This window comes from Drosophila willistoni, assembly GCF_018902025.1.
Source record: "Drosophila willistoni isolate 14030-0811.24 chromosome XR unlocalized genomic scaffold, UCI_dwil_1.1 Seg105, whole genome shotgun sequence".
Classification (NCBI taxonomy): domain Eukaryota; kingdom Metazoa; phylum Arthropoda; class Insecta; order Diptera; family Drosophilidae; genus Drosophila; species Drosophila willistoni.
In genome coordinates this window covers 2355075-2372871 of record NW_025814054.1, presented here as the reverse complement: position 1 = coordinate 2372871, position 17797 = coordinate 2355075, and the positions used below count along the sequence as shown (strand labels likewise).

Sequence of the window (17797 nt, the reverse complement as noted above, 5' to 3'; positions counted from 1 at the left end):
GAAGAAAATCGCAAATATGCGAAAACCTACGTTTTTTTGCGATTTGCAATTCATCTCATTTGTTTTTGATGTTCTTTTTCCTGCTCGAATTGGAATATAAAACTTGGAATCTCTTCTCTTAAGCACTTTTTGTCAAGGATAACCAGCAATCCGGTTTAACTTCTATTCATGTCTGCAGGCTTTAAAGCGGAAACACATTTTGTCTATAAAGTCTAAATATTAGCCAACAAAAACAAGCTAGAGCAGCGCCTATAGCCTGTATTATACATACTATATAATAAAGTTATTCGATTTTTATCAAATTATTAACCTATTTTAGTGATTGCATCGAATTTAGTATAAGAAGAAGTATAAGAATAATAAACAGACAAATATTCATTTTTATGACACTCACATGGAAAATATCGAAGTTATAGTTGTTTTCGACCGATAGTTCCTATGGGGTTGATATGATATAGTGGTGTGGCGCTATAGCTTTAGAGGTCTGAAAGGAATTTGCATTGATAAAGAAGTCTCGTCGCGCTGATCAAGAATATACTTATATATGTAGGTACATACCTACTCTATATATTTGAAGACTCTTCTATCTTTATGTTGCACACTTACAAAATTTGTTTAATGGAGTACAAATTTATAAAATGAATGTATATACAGTGGACCCTTGTTAATAAACTCCCCAGATAATGATCTTTACTCATAATGAACACATAAAGGTGAGCAGGCTTTCTGTATGTAAGAAACACCTATCATCCGTTCTATCATCTTAATTCTTGAACCTGCTCACCTTTTTGCGTTCTCGAGCCGGCTTAAGTGCCGACATAAATTTTAAACAGGTCATAATCTAATCGTGTCATTTTACTTTTAATAAAAGCTGTGAATTGTATTTCGGTAAATTTTTAAGTTCATAAAGAGTTTAGATACATTTTGAATTGAATTAAAAACTTATGATACCTGTAATATATTTCAACCTGGAAAAATTTATGCGTTCCAGGTGTCATTGATTTATATGTAATCGATGCTCTACTGTATGTACAAAAAAATGATGATGTACATATGTACATAGCTGTTTGTCGAGATTTTCGAAAAACTTTTAATTTACTATTCCAAATTTGATAGCTGATCATCGCCTAATGCTAATGGATCTATGTGAATAAGCATATATAAACATACAATAGATCAAATTTTTAGGAATATATGCTTGAAATTTCAATTTAATTAACAATAATAATAATAACTATAACAACAACAAAAAGTCCATTAAAACGCGATTCTTATTTCGGGGTACTTATTAATTCAGTTTTTGTGCTTCAAATCCAGTTCCAATTAATGAAATATACTAAATATGGGAAATTATGAAATGATTTAATTAACAAATATAAATAAACCAAAAATAAAAATGGCAATTAGCTGCCTCGACTTGGCAATACCTTGGGAATTGAATGCTCATTCCTCCAGTGCCTCCAACGGCTGATGCTGCTGATCAAGAATATGTGCATATAAGTAAGCCCATCTAAATATACCCTTTTACTTGATGCAATGTGCAGGGTATTTTACAACCATTGACTAAAGTTTACCTATAAAAGGCAGATGAATTATAACAAGTTTGTTAGTTCTATAAAAAGTCCAGAATAGTTTTGTTCAATTTCCGTTTATTATGTGTGGTATTTTGGCCATTTTTTCGTCCAATGGCCAGTCCGTACAACCACGCCGTATCCTGAACAGTGAGCATAGTTTACGGGAATTGGCCTATCGCCTGAGTGGAAAGCAACGCCATCGAGGCCCTGACGACACTGGTGTGGCGGTTGTTGAGAGTCAGGGCGTGGCTTTAATGCACGAACGCCTCTCGGTGATTGGCGTCGAGACGGGTCATCAGCCACTGTACTCTGAGGATGGTTCCATTATGTTGATAGCCAATGGCGAGATTTACAACTATCTCGAACTGGCCAAGGATATAGCCCAGGAGCGTGGGGGCTATCAACCGAAGAGTGACAGCAATGTGATCATTGAATTGTATGAGAAGTATGGCAAGGATTTGCTTAATCACATCACTGGCATGTTCACGTTCGTTCTGTACGATAAGAAGAAACGGGAATTGCTAGTGGCCCGCGATCCCTTTGGCATTATCCCCCTTTATATGGGCCAGGACGATGCGGGTAATCTTATGTTTGCCTCTGAAATGAAATGTTTGATAGGAATTTGCCCACAACTGAAGATTTTTCCACCTGGCCACTTTATCCAGGGCCAGGTGAAACTTGAATCAGAGACCAGACGCTACTATGATCCAATTTGGAGGCATGGCACACCAACTCAGCCAGTCGACTTGAGCGAACTAAGAATGCAACTGGAGCGGGCTGTTCGATCGCATTTGCAATGCGATGTTCAGTTTGGAGCTTTGCTGTCAGGTGGCTTGGATTCCAGTTTGATAGCATCGATAGCCACGAATGTAATGCGGGAAAAGGATCCAAAGTACCGTTTGCATACATTCTCTGTGGGTATGATAGGGTCTCCGGACTTTGAGCATGCTCGCATGGTGGCCCGTCATATAAATAGCCACCACACTGAGATTGCCTTTACCGTTGACGATTGCCTGGACGGAGTGCGAGATTTGATTTATCATTTGGAGTCCTATGACATATCCACTGTACGCTGCAGCCTTCCCATGTTCTATTTGGCCAGATATGTAAAGAGCACCGGCATCAAAATGATACTATCTGGCGAGGGAGCCGATGAGATATTTGGTGGCTATCTCTACTTCCATCAAGCGCCCAATTATGAGGAGTTCCATCAGGAAATGGTCAATCGGTGTGAGCAACTCCATGTCTCCGACATTTTGCGGGCCAACAAGGTAACCATGTCCAAGGGTCTAGAGCTGCGAGTCCCATTCCTAGACACAGCGTTTGTCAACTATGTGATGGGTATACGTCCGCAGGATAAAATTCCAGGGTCCCTCAATGAATTTGATGGTGTGCGAGAGAAGCGCATCGAGAAGTTTATTTTGCGTAAGGCTTTTGTCCAAAACTATCTACCAGATGCAGTACTTTGGAGGCAAAAGGAACAGTTCTCCGATGGCGTGGGCTACGATCTTATCGATGCCCTACCCAAGTTCGCTGCACGTCACGTGAGCGACGATCAACTTCTAGAGGCTGTGAAACGTTTTCCCATTAATCCTCCAAAAACAAAAGAAGCTTTCTATTATCGCTGCATATTCGAGGAGCAGTTTCCGGGTGAAGCAGCTGCTAGAACTGTGGAGAAATGGACACCGCGCATGGATTGGGGTTGTCCTGAAGATCCGTCGGGTCGTGCCCAAAAGGCACATGATAAATCCTATGGCAAGTGCTAGAAGCCATCTATCGCTCTCCCTCTCTCTCTATCTCTGACTCACTCTTTCCCATGATCTATCTTCTCCATCTCTTTCTGTCTCGATCGATCTCCTTCTCTCATTTGTGTTGCAAACAGTCGTCAAACTATCCAATCTTGCAAAAAGAAAAACTTATGTTCATATTAATGGGTAATTCTTAATACTTATCTTGCATCCAGTGGATTCTATTCGCTGGTTCCTTTAGGAAACAGAAAAAATAAAATATTTGCGGCTTATGCGAACAAGGATGGTGTTTTATTCGCCCAATATGCGAAAATCTCGTTCTCGCCATTGTTTTACAATACAAAATTTATCTTTGAACTTATGATTAGGCCACGAATCTAATAATATTTCCAGGAGTCAATGGATTCTTGATTTTTTTGTTTGCTCTTACGCTCAATTAGACCGGCCAAATGCTCCGAACGCATGGACAGCGAGTCAATTTTTTCCACCAATTGTTGATAGGGACTCAAGGGTTGAGTGCCCATCACTACATGACCAAGTTTCGAATCAATTTTGGCATTGAGCCGGGCATTTCGAATCAAGTTGACTATCCAGCATTCGGCTTCGTTGGGCTTCATGTTCAGTTTATCAGCCAACATGCTAATGGTGATGCACTGATGGATACGGCAGAAAGTTTCAAAAATCATTAGACGCGCGTCCTCGACGAACTCATTTAGGCAGGCCACAATGAAGAAATCGTTGAGAATGACTGTCTGGCATTCGTGCAACTTGAGACGAGCACCCTCAAAATCAAAATTCACATACAGGCACTCGAGGAATTCGGTAATGGGATCGCGGTATGTATACGACTCCTGTTGTATAACCTTGATCAAATCCTTTAGAGCATTGCGACGGGTACGGTTAATGACCACGGCGGTGGCCAAATAGCGCATTATGTGAGGGCACATGGTCTGAATGGCATTCAAATACAATGGCTTATACAGGAACATCTCGATAATCAGATCCCGGCCTTTTGGATGATTGAAGAAAACCAACACCGACCAGTGAATGAGCCAAGTCCGCTGCTGTAGGGCCTGAATGGTTGAAAAATTGGCACTATCAATGTAATCTCGCAGACGTGTCAGATCCTCCAAAGCCGTGTTCCAGTTCAATGTTAGAATTTCAGCCGCCAGTTTACCCCACAAAACATTCAGATAGTTCTGCAAAACAAGCGTTTTGTTGTTATTTGAAATTAAGAAAATAAAACAAGATAAATTTCAATACAGTACCTTATCATTCGGAGCCATGACAATTAAACAGAAATACAAATACGAGGTGGACTCCTGATAGTTGCCGCACTCGTACAAATACTTGGCCAACTTGTAGGCGCTATATAAATGTTCCATTTTAAAATTGTAATCCTTTTGCAAGGCATTAACAAATGTTTTCGAATCCTTCATGCTCTCGCCGTTTTTCAGAATATCGGTGGCCTTCATGATGGGCGCCACTTCGTTCTGCAACTGCTTGAGCGTAGCCAGCACCTCGGCTTTTCGTTGCACTAGCTCTTCGGGCATCTCCTGGCTAAGATTCAATCGCTTCCGTGTGTCCATAGTGTAATCAATCATGTTCGTTTTGTTTACGGTCTCCAGAATGTATTCCAATAGCTCTTGTTGGTTGTAGATCTACGAGAGGGGGAATTGCGAAAAGAAAGCGGGGTGTTAACCTTTAGTTGCTGGGTTGCTGGTGACACGGCAAACTAAAATTTCTAACCTCCTTGCCGCACAAAAATTCCAGAAGAGGAAACGTTAAATGCCTGTCCAGATATTGACAGTTGATACGTGTTAGATCGAATTGCGCCATAATTGAAGATGTTTTTCCACTATTTTCACAAAAAATTTATAAATCAACTACAAGAAAAATACGCGTGCAAACCGCGCGCAGTGTGGCCAGAGATGAAAAGAAACGATGTATGGTCGATTTTCGATAGGTTTTGCTCCGGAATGTCGATTAATCGATACATTTTGCTCAGTCTCAAATCGAGCACGCATAATGAGAGCGAATTCATCGTTCACCACTATTTAAGTAACAGTCGGTAATTCAAATAATATTCAAACTTGTATCCTAAACTCTTTACTGATTTCTAATTCTCGAATTCTGTTTGTGTCTTTTGCTGCCAATTGTTTCCAAAACCGTTTTACATTAACAGTACTCTAATTTTTTACGGCTGTCGAAACAATTTAAGTAAACATTTTTTTGTTTAATCGAATATAAGACAAAAATTTAACAAAACAAAAAAATTTAGCTGAGATTGTCGAAGTCTATTGCTTACTTTTCGATTTTACCTATGAATTTTGTAAAATAAAGAGATTGAATATATATTTTTTTTTCAACACTTTAAATAGACTGAATATTTATTTCATCAAATGTTTTGCACATAAATATACATATACTAATATATGTTGTTTTTTGTTTTTGTTTTTTCTTTGTTTTGTATATGGGTATGGGTATATAGATGGATTAAATATTTATATAAATAGTGGATTTTGTATCTCATTTAACTGCCAAAGGGGCATTTTATGTAACAATAGCCACTTAGGTACATATAGATTATGCAATTAACTGTCGATTGTAGTTCTCAAATACATACATATATATTTATACAGTTAGGTAACATATATATATATATATAGGTATATATAAAGATTAGAAGGAGATCAGCATACCAATTTGTTCGTTTTGCAACTCAAAAATTTTCACAACATGGAAAAAAATGCATTTCTAAATATGTTTGTATAGATTATAGTTGTTTTTGTTTTTGTTTTATAACGGTAACGATAAAATTCTAGTTATTGTCCTTGAAGTTATGGATATATATTTTCTTCTTAGTTTTTTTTTTTTTTTTTTTTTGTTTTGTGTGTGTTTTGTTTAGTTAGTTAAATTTTGTTTTTATGTTTTTTTGCACTCTTAATTGACTCCTTCAGTTTTTTCTTTTCAATGGAGGGCATCTCATATACATAGCTCTTCCCCAGCTAGAAATAAAACTAAATGAAAAAGCTTATCCTTGTTTCTTTGTTTTGTGTGTACATATGTATGTAAAAAAAACTCAAGTCTTTTTTTGTTTTTAAGTGTAAACTAAACTAAAATCGCGAAAATAAGAATCACAAATTGAAAACGAATTTCTCTCTAGACTAAGGACGATGCACACAGACGCAAGGCTCCAATTTAGGTCCTGATCACGCCACCGGGTCCTGGCAAGCCGCTGCTCTTGCCAGTTAAGTAGGAATCTACTTGACGAGCTGCTTGCCGACCCTCGGTGATGGCCCACACCACCAGAGACTGACCACGACGGCAATCTAAAGAAGATGAGAAATGCAAAAAGATGATGACCATTTGAATGAAGTACAAGAACAAGTCAAAGGCTTATCGATTACTTACCCCCTGCGGCAAAGACCTTGGCATTGGAAGTGCCATATTGTCCATTGCATGCCTTGATGTTGCCACGTGGATCCAATTCCAAGCCCAGTTCCCCGGGAACAGTCTTCTCGGGACCCAAGAAGCCCATGGCCAGCAAGATGAGGTCGGCGGCAAAGTATTTTTCAGATCCAGCGACTTCCTGCATGCGCCATTGACCCGTCTCCGTTTTTGTCCACTCGACCTGGACAGTATTTACGCCCTTGATGTGACCGTTCTCGCCAACAAACTCTTTGGTTGTGGTGCAATACTGTCGCGGATCCTTGCCCGTATTCAGTTTCACTTCCTCGTGGCCATAGTCCACACGGAAGACCTTGGGCCACTGTGGCCAGGGGTTGTCCTCGGCCCGCTTCTGTGGGGGTTCAGGTAGGATTTCGAAACTGGTGATACTCTTGGCTCCCTGACGCAGAGAAGTAGCAATGCAATCGCAGCCTGTATCACCACCTCCAATGATGATCACATCTTTGCCGGCCGCTGAGATGATGTCCTGCTTGCCGCCCAGTTGTTTCTTCTGCTGGGCTTCTAGGAACTCCATGGCAAAGTGAATACCCTTCAGATCACGATTGGCCAGTGGCAAATCGCGTGGCCAGGTGGATCCAGTTGTGAGTAATACTGCATCATATCTACGGATCGAAAGAAACATCAAACCAAGTTAGAGAATTTGCTAAGCTATTATGAATGGGATTACATACTCTTGCAGCAGCTGCTCGGCCTTTAAGTCCTTGCCCACATGAACATTAGTACGGAATTCGATTCCTTCGTCAGCCATAAGATCGACACGACGCTTGACCACCTGAAATATCAAAGGTCATGTGTATTCTGGTCTACAAATTGATCACAACTCCGTGGAAATTACCTCTTTGGACAACTTCATGGTCGGAATGCCATACTGGAGAAGTCCACCGACACGATCGTTGCGCTCGAAGACGGTGACAAAGTGTCCAGCGCGGTTGAGTTGCTGGGAGGCAGCCAATCCCGATGGTCCGGAACCCACAATGGCTACCCGCTTGCCCGTGCGCACTTCAGGAATTTCTGCTTTTATCCAGCCCTGCTCGAAGGCATGATCAATGATGGCGCACTCGATGTTCTTGATGGTCACCGCCGGTTCGGAGATGCCCAACACACAGGATCCCTCGCAGGGGGCAGGGCAAACGCGTCCGGTGAATTCGGGGAAGTTGTTGGTTTGCAACAGCTGACGCAAGGCCTCCTGCCATTCCCCATGGAACACCAAATCATTCCATTTGGGTATAATATTGCCCAGTGGGCAGCCCGTCGAATTGGACTGACAGAAGGGCACACCACATTCCATGCAACGGGCCGCCTGGACCTTCAGGTTCTTGCGCACATGCGGGAAGTTGTAAACTTCGTTCCAGTCCTGCTGTCGTTCGGCCGCATCGCGATAGGGTGCCGTCTCGCGCTTGTACTTGACAAAGCCGCGTGTCTTGTCCAACACTCGATCGGCACGCTTTTGCTCCAGAGCTACATCCTGAATGGCTTCTTCGATGTCCTTAATGTGTGGCTCGTGCTTGCCATTGCCATTCTCCAGGGCAGGCGTTTTTAGAGGCTGCTCTACAGCCTCCTGCTCAGCAAGATCCTTGAGAGCCTTCTGATACTCATATGGGAAGACCTTGACGAATTTCGTTTGGGCCTCAGCCCAGTTATCGAGCAATTGCTTGGCCACCTTGGAGCCAGTCTTCTCAATGAAATCGACCAGCAGTTTCTTAACCAATGCAACATCCTCCGACAACTCCAGCGGCAACAGCTCGACACTCTCTGGATTCACCTTGGGCTTGAATGTGCCATCAATATCGTACACATAGGCAATACCACCGGACATGCCAGCTGCGAAATTGCGTCCAGTCAGACCGAGAATGAGTACCAAACCGCCAGTCATATATTCGCAGCCATGGTCACCGACACCTTCGACCACAGCGGTAACACCCGAGTTGCGCACACAGAAACGTTCGGCAGCAATGCCCCGGAAATAGGCTGTTCCCTCGGTGGCGCCGTACAGGCACACATTGCCCGCAATCACATTGAGATGCGATTCAAAGGTGGCGGTATCGGGTGGAGTGATTACGACATTGCCGCCACACAGACCCTTGCCGACATAATCATTGGCATCACCCTTGAGAGTGACATTGACACCGCGGGCCAAGAAAGCACAGAAACTCTGACCGGCCGAACCCTCCAAAAAGATGTCGATGCTCTTGTCCAGAGGTAAACCAGCTTCGCCATATTTGCTGTGGACGATACAGAAGGTACAATTCATGGATTGATCTGGCGAAAATAAGTGTCTCAGCACTTACCATGCAATATGATAGCTCAAAGTGGAGCCAAATGCTCTCTCCTCATTGTGAATACGCATTTTAACCGTGACATTATCAGCGGAACCATTGAAGATCTGCTGGGCCTTGATAATCAACTCATTATCGGAACGCTTCTCCAATTGGAAGTCCTGTTTGATGGAACCGCCCACAATATTCGTGCCCGGACGCAGGTCCAAGGCTGGTTGCAACAATAACTTAAGGTCCAAATGGCTTGCCTTTGACTCCCGTTGGCTAGCCACACGCAAGAGATCAGTTCGTCCAATAAGATCCTGGAACTTGCGTATACCCAAATTGGCCATTATTTGACGAATCTATGGCCAGGAGAAAAGAATCTATGAGTTGGAAACTTCAAATGCAATAGGAAAACACGAGTCTTACATCTTCGGCCAGCATGAAGAAGAAGTTAATAACATGCTCGGGTTTTCCAGTGAATTTTTTACGCAACACTGGATCTTGGGTGGCAATGCCCACAGGACAGGTATTCAAATGACATTTGCGCATCATGGTGCAACCTGAATAATAAATCAACAGCTTAATTGAAGAAATATTCTTTTATTAGATTGTAGAATGCTCTCTCACTTACCCATAACAATCAAGGGGGCGGTACTGAAGCCAAATTCATCGGCTCCCAAGAGAGCAGCAACCACCACATCGAAGCCAGTACGCAACTGACCATCGGCTTGAACAACCACCCTGTTTAAAGATGGACGGAGGAGAGGAGCACAATCCAAAACCAGTTGAGAAGCGGGAGACATAGAAAGGAGGGCAATGTTAGCATAAAACGATATTCTTAAACTCAATTAAAGTAATGAGGAGAAATTACGAATGGAGCACAGCGCGGCGCGACGTTCGTGCGAGTGAGCAAGTGAGCGACAGGATCGACCGATCGTCGATATCGATATGTGTGGGTGGGTGGATCTGGCGTGGGAGAAGAAACTGAGTCTGACTCTGCCCATTTGTATTGTATGTTTATATCGCCCACAAATCAATCATCAATCAATCAATCAATCTTGATCAACGTTTTCCAACGCTGTCATCATCTGGATAACATAACCACCAGGCCACTTTCGGTAATGTTTCGTTCATGATTAGTAACAAGAGAATCGAGTGGATCGAGCAGAAGGGACTCTGCTTTTGGTCGGTCACTTACCTTGAACGTAGATTATTCAAAACCAAAACTTGATGAGTTTCGGCTACACCCAATTCCCAGGGTAGACCGGCATTCTTGATGCCAGTCCAGGAGCTAGCACCAGTGCCGCCATCATGACCAGAGATTACAATATGCTCAGCTTTACCCTACGAAAACAATAATAATATCAATGATTAAGGTAACGAATGTTTTATCTACTTCGATAGCCTTACCTTAGCTACTCCGGAGGCTACCACACCGACGCCCACTTCCGACACCAACTTGACACTGATGCGTGCATTGGGATTGGAGCATTTTAGATCGTATATCAATTCGGCCAAATCCTCAATCGAATAGATATCGTGATGGGGTGGCGGTGAGATTAGGCCCACACCCGGCACCGATTTACGAGTCTTGGCTATATCCTTGGTAACCTTATAACCGGGCAGCTCACCGCCCTCACCAGGCTTAGCACCCTGAGCCATCTTAATCTGCAAATCATCAGCGTTGGCCAGATAAGAGGCGGTAACACCAAATCGTCCAGAAGCCACCTGTTTAATAGCCGAACGGCGGCTATTATTGGGATCTTGATCTGTAAATGGATCCCACAACCTTTTATGAGCAAATTATCTTCAAAGAGAGATCTCTTAGATAAACTTACTCAAATAACGATCCGAATCTTCACCACCTTCACCGGTGTTGCTCTTGCCGCCAATGCGATTCATTGTTATGGACAATGTCTGATGGGCCTCCAGAGATATACTGCCAAAGCTCATGGCTCCGGTGGCAAATCGTTTAACAATTTCGCTGGCCGGCTCCACTTCCGATATATCGATCTTTTGGCGATCGGTCACAAATTCCAATTGACCACGCAGTGCACACTTTTTCACACTGTCCAGAGTGGTCTTCTTGAACTGCTCGAAAGCGCCAAGATTCTTATTGACAGCCGCCTCCTGCAAACTGCCAATCGAGGAAGGCTCGTTAATGTGAGCCTCTCCACCATGACGCCAATGATATTGGCCTGGATTACGGAGAATGCGAGTATCGGGCGAGACCTTGCAATAGGTTAGCTGATACCGATCCAATCCTTCTTTGGCCATAATCTCCAGGGTGACGCCGCCAATGCGGCTTTGAGTGCCGCGGAAGCATTTGTTCACCAGATCGTTGCCCAATCCCACAGCCTCAAAGATCTGGGCACTCTTGTAGGACTGCAATGTGCTAATACCCATCTTGGCCATGACCTTGGCAATGCCGGTGTCAATGGCCTGGGCATAAGCATTGTAGATTTGCTTGTTAGTGACCTCAGGACCGATTACACCATCATCCCGCAGAGCTTGGGCCAATTCGAAGGCCAGATAAGGACAAATGGCATCAGCTCCATAGCCCAAGAGGACGCAGATGTGATGCACTTCACGTGCTTCGGCTGTCTCCACCACAATGCCGACCTTCATGCGCTGCAGCGTCTCAATCAGATGATGATGCAGTGCGCCCAAGGCGAGTAGGGCCGATACGGCTAGACGTCCCTTTGCGCCCGCCTCTCGATCGGATATGACCAGAATTTGGTAGCCAGCTTGGGCAGCATTTGCACCCTCGCGGCAAACGCGATCAATGCAATCGAGATAGCCCTGAACACCGTCATTAAACTGGAATGTTATGTCCAGCACTTTGGTTTTCCAGCCGCGATGCGTATTCCGCTTGAGCAGCTGGGTATCTGGAATGCTCAGTATGGGATTTGGTAGCCAGATGCGATGAACCTGCTGTGCCGATGGCTCCAGCAAATTGGCCTCTGGACCAATGGGACACTGCATCGACATGACCACCTTTTCGCGGAATGGATCGATTGGTGGATTGGTAACCTGGGCGAATAGCTGCTTGAAGTACTCGTAAGGAATGGGTTGGAATGCCGACAAGCATGCCAATGGAGCATCATTTCCCATAGATCCCAAAGCTTCTTTCCTATAAACACCGACACACACACATGAATTAAAGAAAACCAATCGAACATCTTTAGTGATCTCTGATCTTACTTGTTCTTAAACATGGGTATGAGCAACATGTTCACTGTCTCCGTGGTGTATCCAAAGAGCGGAAGACGCGGATCAAAGATGCCACGTTGAGAGGCAGGCAGCTTGGGCTGCTCCTCCACCGGAGCATTCAAGACATTCGCATTACGTATCTCGTCCAAGGTTATCTAGGGAAAAAGAGTTGTTTTAAGGATTAGGCACGGTGAATTTATTTCCGATATCTTTATCATGCACGGGAACTCAAAGCAAAATCAAAACAAAAACTCAGAACGCTCAAAGACTACGATTTCTCCTGAAGACTTCTCTAAAGGACTCACTCACCATCTGCAATCGTCCAGGATTCAAAAAAAAAGGGATTCACATTGAAAGCGTGAGAGAGAAATGTACAAATTTTTAGACCAATTACAATTACAAGGTTAGAAAATTTCGTGTCAAAATGTGTCAAAGTGTTTTTATCAGTAGATGTATATACATGTAGGTATGTAGGTGGGTGTACCTGCTGAGGATTGACTGTGTGTGTGTGGGGTGTGTGGATGGATGGAGGGGATAACTCACCTTTTGCTGCAACCATTCGGAATGGGGACGCGACTTGGCAATCTGCGACTTCAACTCAATGTCCTGGATCAATTTCTTCTCTTTGGTATCCACCAACAACATGCGACCCGGCTTAAGGCGACTCTTGAGCGACACCTGGGATGGATCTACATCGTAGACACCCACCTCGGAGGCCATGACCAGCACGTTATCCTTGGTCACATAGAAACGCGATGGACGCAATCCATTCCTGTCCAGAACGGCACCAATGAAGCGGCCATCAGTGAAACTAATCAATGCAGGACCATCCCACGGTTCCATCACACAGGCAGCCCACTGGTAGAAGTCACGCTTCTCCTGCGGCATAGTCTTGTCATTCTGCCAGGCCTCAGGAACCATTGTCATCACCGATTCGGGCAACGAACGCTCACTGGCCATGGTAATGAACTCCAAGACACAATCAAATGATCCAGAGTCAGAGAGATTGGGCTCCACCACCGGATAGAGTTTCTTTAGCTGATCGCCAAACAATTCGGACTGCATTACACCCTCGCGGGCCTTCATTAGATTGACATTGCCACGCAAGGTATTGATCTCACCATTATGGGCCAAGACACGCAATGGATGGGCACGCTCCCAGCTGGGGAAGGTGTTTGTCGAGAAGCGTGTATGGACCAGGGCCAAGTAAGTCTCGAATTCGGGATTTTTCAGATCCGTATAGTAGTCCCAGAGTTGATCCGAGGTGAACAGACCCTTGTACACGACAGTGCGATCCGACAAGGAACAGATATAGAAACGTCTGCCCGGCTTGGTCAGCTCATGGCTGGCACGTTTCCTCAAAACGAAGACCTGTCGCTCAAACGTCTTCTCATCGCTGCCCTCGGGACGGCGTACGAATACTTGACGCGACAGTGGCTCCGATTTGCGAGCGACCACACCGATGGCCTCCTGTTTAGCTGGCACAGTACGCCAGGTAATCACATCTAGGCCCAGGCTCTTGGCCAATGCATTGAATTCAGTTTCGGCGGCTGAGTGTTGCGCCTCATCCAGATAAAAAATGCCTGTAGCATAATTGCCCAACTCTGGCAAGGTTACACCTTGAGAAGCGCTACAAGAAGACGTCCACGAAAACAAAAGAAGAAGAAGAAGGGGGCATTTAAATACATATATAAATTTATATATATGATCAAAAAAATCAAAAACAATTTGATGCTTGTTGAAATTTATGGAATTTGCCATTGATTAAGTTTCATTTATTATTCTAACTATAGGAAAAATACCTATGTACATATGTATGTATATAGATACTCTTCTGTTTGTATGTGTATGTGTGGGGGGGGAGGTTCATTGGATAGTCAGTCGGTCATGGTTATGTCATATTTGCGAGATGATTTCTAAATAATGCGCCATAAATCCAGGCAGGTTTCACATTTCTAATTGAATTAAAGGTCTCTCCATCTCTTTCTCTATTTCTATTTAGGCTTAAACATTCATTCATCGCCCCATTCAAGCGGAATTGCGATTGCGTTAAATGACGAAACGGCATCGAAGTCGCCTTATCAACACAATCTCAATGGTCCGTAATCGTCAGCAACTGTCAAATCCTTGACGCCAACAACAGTGCCTCTTCCTCCGTCCGTCCATCTGTCTATCTGTCTGTCCGATCGCCTCTCCGATCGTTGCAACTGTTTGTCATTTCAACGAGAATTGAAATGCACATACATATGTATGTATGTAAGTTACTTAGTATATAAGCCAAGTAAAAATGTCAATCTTGTTCTTATTACGTCGCAGCGTTCAAGATTCATGGGGGGTTCCATATAAATAATATCAATATCGCAACAAGTGCCCGATTTTTAATGCGTTCCTTGAACTTGGCATTCATTTTCTTGTTTTTGTTGTTGTTTGTTTAACTTGTTGCGCTGTCCAAATGGCAATCTACCTCGCCCTCAACGCCTCATAATTAGTCCCACGCCTCCGTCCCCTCACCATGAGGGGTATTCGAACGAACGGACACGGGGCACGTGCGTGTCTAGCACGAATATGCAAAGTATTTCACAATTTCATGAGAGGCGCGCGCTAGTTCAAAACAGAAAATTAATACACATTCGAACATATTAATTAACAGGCTGCATTAGATGATAATTAAAGCAAGATTTAAGTCGTTCGACATTAGACGATTAAATGACCGCTTCGTCTGAGGTCTATACATACATACAGATGTCTCTCTCTCTCTCTCTCTATGTGAACAGCTGTTATAGCAACAAGTAGTCGCTATACAAAAAACTAAAAGTGCGAATTGAATGAACATTTCCCCTTACCCCCCCTACCCGTCACCTCCCCTTCACACCCATTTTATTTTCACCTACTGTTTCTCTCTATTAACCTTCCTCCATTCATTATTATGGAAATGTCATTTTATTTCGAGTAACTAATGGAATAATTTATTCAAAGTAATTGCTAAAAAAAAAAAAAAAAAAACACATATTTTTGGCAAGCCGTAACAAAAACGAGAGCCATGCCAAAATCAAAAAAAAAAAAAAAAACCGAAAAAAAATTGTTAACAAAATCAACAGAAAACAGCAAACATCAAGTGAAAACACAGAAATCTAGAGAGCAGATGTTAGGGTAAATATTGCATATGTATAAATATATGTATATACATATATAATATGGCCATTGGTCCTATATACATACATACGTACATAAGTACATACCCCCAGATATATCTACATATATACATAGGATATTTCATATGTATTTGCTTGCTTTGAAGTTGAAATTATATTTAAATATAGTACATTAAATACCCTACATACAGATTATATATTTCGATATGACAGGATGTTTGAGGGGGGAATTATATGGCAATTATATATCGTATTTGTGACAAAACTCGTTTTTCACATATTTTTAGATAGATTGCGTTATATCAATCTAATTTTCGGGTTTTTCTAGCTAACAATCTAGTTAATAATTAGTTAATGCCCTCTAGATTAAAGAGTATGTACATACATTTTTTTTTTGTTTTTGTTGTTATTGTTGTCTTGTTCAACGAACAAACGACATGGCAAGTTTTTGTGCTATTTTTAAATAAACTTTTTGTTTCGCGCACGAGATTGCAACGTTATGGTCGGATGTCTAGATCCGTGTAAGCTATTTATCAATGGCGCCAAAATGGCAACCGGCATGTGCATACATATGTAAGGATAGAGAATAGAGAAATGTGTTAAAAAACTTACAGAGCCTTGGCATAGAGTCCGTGGGGAATGGAAGCCAAAACGCCAGCACCATCGCCAGTGTCATTATCGCAGGCGCAGGCACCGCGATGATTCATCCGTTCTGACAGGGTCTGGGCATCACGTAAAATCTATTGATTACATATATATATAAACGAAGATGGCATTTAGTGAATATATTTGAATGTTTCTTTCTCTGTCTGTTCACTGGATGTTCACCTTGTGAGAGCGTTTGCCATCGATGGCCACAATGAAACCGACACCGCAGGCCTCGTGCTCATTCTGAGGATCATAGAGTCCTTGTTTGCCTGGTGCCTCCCAGGGCATCTGCTCCTGTACATCATCATCCTGATGCTGATCGTTGTCACTCAAATGCACTTCATTCGATTCTTCGTTGTTGTTGATGATGTTGTTGTTGCTGCTGCTGCTGGTGCTGCTGCTGCTGTTGCTGATGTTATTGGTATTGCTCTCAAAATTATTGCTGACGCTTGTATCAACAGTTGCACATTCAAATTCGCAATTGTCAGTGTTTATTGGTGCCATTATACGTTGTATACCCGGGTTGCACTTGCTAAAAATGTTTTCTTTGCTTCTAGTATCTCCTTACACTTGATACTTTTTAGTTTTAAATAAAATTTTCACTTGTTTTCTCGAGTTTATAGTTTTCAGTTTTTCTTATTTTTCTTAATACACTTTAGAAGCTGCAAAAAAAATTCAAAAAAAAAAACCAAAAAACAAAAATCAACATTATTTTACATTTATTGAGAAAAATTCACGAAATCTACATTTCCCCCACACACAAACTCACACACACACACACGCATACATACACACTCTCATACAGAGTGTGGGAGAGAGAAAGATAGAGAGGAACGCACCACTTACAATACTATTTTGTTCTATATATTTTCTTTTAGTTTTTCCGCTTTTTGGGGCACACGCGACACTGACGGCTGCTTTAAAGCGAATGAGCAAGACAGCGACCAGTGAGCTCCGTTAAAGGCCCCCCCAAACTGATCATTCTCGCACTCGCACTCACACTCATTCACCTACTCTCACTCTCTCTCTCTCTCTCTCAATGTGACGTTTTCCCCCATCCTCCTGCTCTTTCCATAAGTCATGAGTACTGAGCAATAATAATAATACTTCATAATATTAATAGTGTAATAGTTCTCTAGACACACACGATTTCCAGATTGATTCATGTTCCTATACATATATTTTCTTATCAAAAAAAAACTTAATTTTCATATTTGAAATGCATTATACATATATGCACATATAAATGTATGTGGGTATGACGAGTGTTTTTTTAGCGTAATATTTTTTGACTTTCTTCAAGTGTCTTAATTAGTTATTCAACATTTGTTGTCCTCATGTTGTAAGGCACTTTAATTCAATGAATCAATCGAACGATCCCAATAGCACTTCTGTGCCATTATAGAGCACCTTGGAACAACAAAAAGTTTTAGTAAATAGTTCATATCAAACTAGGAACAAAAGCTATAAACAATTGGTGGAAATATTGTATGTATTGTCAGCTGATTGCCAATAATTTTAAAGTATTTACGACAACGACAAAAGTGGTATTTATTAATAAAGTTTATTAGCAAAAACCTATACAAATTATATATAGAAAAAACATCAAAACATCAGATTACACATTTTTCTGAAGGGATCTGGAAAATGTTTTCGAGGAATTAAGATTTTCGGCCTAGGAATTTAGTAATTTTGGCAAGTTTGAGGATTTATCAAAATTGTCCGACCAC

At 42.3% G+C, this 17797-nt stretch overlaps 3 protein-coding genes across 6 annotated transcripts; 1 reads left to right on the top strand and 2 right to left on the bottom strand.

Annotated features, from left to right (window-relative positions):
* Positions 1-1654: 1654 nt before the first annotated feature.
* Positions 1655-3564, top strand: LOC6645097 (probable asparagine synthetase [glutamine-hydrolyzing]). Its single transcript, XM_002067828.3, has one exon. It carries the CDS (start codon positions 1655-1657, stop codon positions 3338-3340), a length of 1686 nt encoding a protein of 561 aa, XP_002067864.1. The 3' UTR covers positions 3341-3564.
* Positions 3565-3591: 27 nt separating this feature from the next.
* Positions 3592-5263, bottom strand: LOC6645096 (eukaryotic translation initiation factor 3 subunit E-2). Its single transcript, XM_002067827.4, has 3 exons — positions 5072-5263; positions 4591-4983; positions 3592-4521 (listed from the first exon to the last, which is right to left on the bottom strand). Exons 1-3 carry the CDS (start codon positions 5159-5161, stop codon positions 3700-3702), a joined length of 1305 nt encoding a protein of 434 aa, XP_002067863.1. The 5' UTR covers positions 5162-5263; the 3' UTR covers positions 3592-3699.
* Positions 5264-6365: 1102 nt separating this feature from the next.
* On the bottom strand, positions 6366-16715 carry LOC6645095 (glutamate synthase [NADH], amyloplastic). Of its 4 annotated transcripts, XM_002067826.4 has the most exons (15): positions 16248-16700; positions 16032-16159; positions 12811-13897; positions 12577-12579; positions 12259-12422; positions 10893-12187; positions 10465-10823; positions 10253-10398; positions 9686-9795; positions 9481-9614; positions 9082-9413; positions 7629-9015; positions 7465-7565; positions 6737-7395; positions 6366-6654 (listed from the first exon to the last, which is right to left on the bottom strand). In XM_002067826.4, the coding sequence occupies exons 1-15, from the start codon at positions 16569-16571 to the stop codon at positions 6524-6526; spliced, it is 6360 nt and encodes a 2119-aa protein (XP_002067862.2). In that variant the 5' UTR covers positions 16572-16700; the 3' UTR covers positions 6366-6523. The 4 variants fall into 4 exon arrangements, 3 of the variants coding, with proteins under 3 accessions (XP_002067862.2, XP_023032954.1, XP_023032955.1); XM_023177186.2 differs by lacking the exon at positions 12577-12579; XR_006954478.1 differs by lacking the exons at positions 6366-6654; positions 6737-7395; positions 7465-7565; ... (1 more) ...; positions 9082-9413; positions 9481-9614 and adding an exon at positions 9926-10166 and having other exon boundaries at positions 9739-9795; positions 16248-16715.
* Between the last annotated feature and the right edge of the window lie 1082 nt (positions 16716-17797).

Coding starts and splice junctions, on each gene's coding strand:
- LOC6645097 (XM_002067828.3), top strand. CDS start 1,655: ATGTGTGGTATTTTGGCCATTTTTTCGTCCAATGGCCAGTCCGTACAA.
- LOC6645096 (XM_002067827.4), bottom strand. CDS start 5,161: ATGGCGCAATTCGATCTAACACGTATCAACTGTCAATATCTGGACAGG. Junction 4,984..5,071: donor AATTTTTGTGCGGCAAGGAG/GTTAGAAATTTT, acceptor CCCCTCTCGTAG/ATCTACAACCAACAAGAGCT. Junction 4,522..4,590: donor TCATGGCTCCGAATGATAAG/GTACTGTATTGA, acceptor CTTGTTTTGCAG/AACTATCTGAATGTTTTGTG.
- LOC6645095 (XM_002067826.4), bottom strand. CDS start 16,571: ATGGCACCAATAAACACTGACAATTGCGAATTTGAATGTGCAACTGTT. Junction 10,824..10,892: donor AGATTCGGATCGTTATTTGA/GTAAGTTTATCT, acceptor ATCCATTTACAG/ATCAAGATCCCAATAATAGC. Junction 9,615..9,685: donor CGCCCCCTTGATTGTTATGG/GTAAGTGAGAGA, acceptor TTTATTATTCAG/GTTGCACCATGATGCGCAAA.